Source organism: Gymnoscopelus microlampas (genome assembly GCF_963454915.1).
Source record: "Gymnoscopelus microlampas genome assembly, chromosome: 14".
Classification (NCBI taxonomy): Eukaryota; Metazoa; Chordata; class Actinopteri; order Myctophiformes; family Myctophidae; genus Gymnoscopelus; species Gymnoscopelus microlampas.
The window spans coordinates 49,781,513-49,782,810 of NC_139951.1; the positions used below are offsets into that span (position 1 = coordinate 49,781,513).

The following is a 1,298-nucleotide window of genomic DNA, read 5'->3' on the forward strand; positions in this document are numbered from 1 at the left end:
TCTTGTTTCTAAAGTGTAGTTGTTTATTTGGTCTTGTTTATAAAGTGTAGTTGTTTATTTAGTCTTGTTTATAAAGTGTAGTTGTTTATTTGGTCTTGTTTATAAAGTGTAGTTGTTTATTTGGTCTTGTTTATAAAGTGTAGTTGTTTATTTGGTCTTGTTTATAAAGTGTAGTTGTTTATTTGGTCTTGTTTATAAAGTGTAGTTGTTTATTTGAAAAACTTCGGGCGAAATTCTCCTTTAAACATTGTCATATCAAGCATCACCCCTAAATTAATATGTATTTGTCCACTGACTCCCATCTGAAAACATTTTCTTCCAGGGACCCCCCCCCCCTACTAGATTTGTGTCGTTAAAATCACGTTTAAAAAACTTTTTTTTCGCATTTTTTTCGCATCGCAATGCATCGTGAGCTTGTAGATCTGCTATTTTTTCAACAAAAAGATAATAATAATTATATCTATAGGTTTAAATACGGTTGGGCTTGTTTTCATAGACCTCAGTGGTTGCTTGTTTGTTTCTCCCGCATCTGGCAACACAGACAGAGCCAGAGGAGCGGACTGTCAGTGTGTTTCAGTTCACTGTTGAACTCCTGGAGGAGAGGAGAGCCAGGAGAGGAGAGGAGAGGAGGATACTTCATCTCTCCTTGTCTTCTCACACAGCCTGGGATTGTTTTTGTTTTTCATATTTCTGTGAAAAACGCGGTCGGAGGAGAAAGTGGAAGTGTGTGTGTTTGTGTGTGTGTTTGTGTGTTTGTCACGGTGTGTATATGAGTGTGTGTGTGAGTGTGAGTGTGAGTGCGTCGCTGGTGTGAGAGAATGGACAAACATAAAGGTAAGATCACTTTATCATTAATAGTGTTTAATCAGTCTGATGCCTGTCAGCTGTTACACACTGTGTGTGACTGTTGTTGCCAGTAGTAACGGATACATTGTCTGTGATGTTGATACATTGTGTCTGTCTGTTCGTTTGATCCGTTGTTACATTGATAGAGTCTGTGAGAACAGACAGGAGGACGCGAAGCATCTCTGATGACATGAAGTTGTTGTTTTTTGTGGAAACATGTTGTTTGTTTCTCTGTATTAGACTTGGAACAATAGATCATAGATGTATTGTATCGATTGTGACATTTGCATTTCATAGATACGAAAGTAGCCTTAGATAAAGACTCGTAGATGTATTTTATCGATTTTGACTTTTTTTTGTTATCTCTACGAGAGTCTTAGCTCCACCCCCCCAGATTGTCCTGAAATGTCACCAGTAAAGCCCGTATTTCTCCAAACATGTACAAATGATAA

The 1,298-nt window shown here is 37.8% G+C and overlaps 1 protein-coding gene across 3 annotated transcripts in view; it reads left to right on the forward strand.

Moving 5' to 3' along the window:
* The first annotated feature begins 746 nt into the window (after window positions 1–746).
* afap1l2 (actin filament associated protein 1-like 2) overlaps window positions 747–1,298 on the forward strand; it is an 80,618-nt gene continuing 80,066 nt past the window's right edge. For all 3 annotated transcript variants that reach the window (XM_084079131.1, XM_084079132.1, XM_084079133.1), the window contains exon 1: window positions 747–834. In XM_084079131.1, the coding sequence (XP_083935257.1) occupies window positions 819–834 (16 nt within the window). In that variant the 5' untranslated portion in view covers window positions 747–818. The remainder of the gene's footprint in view (window positions 835–1,298) is intronic.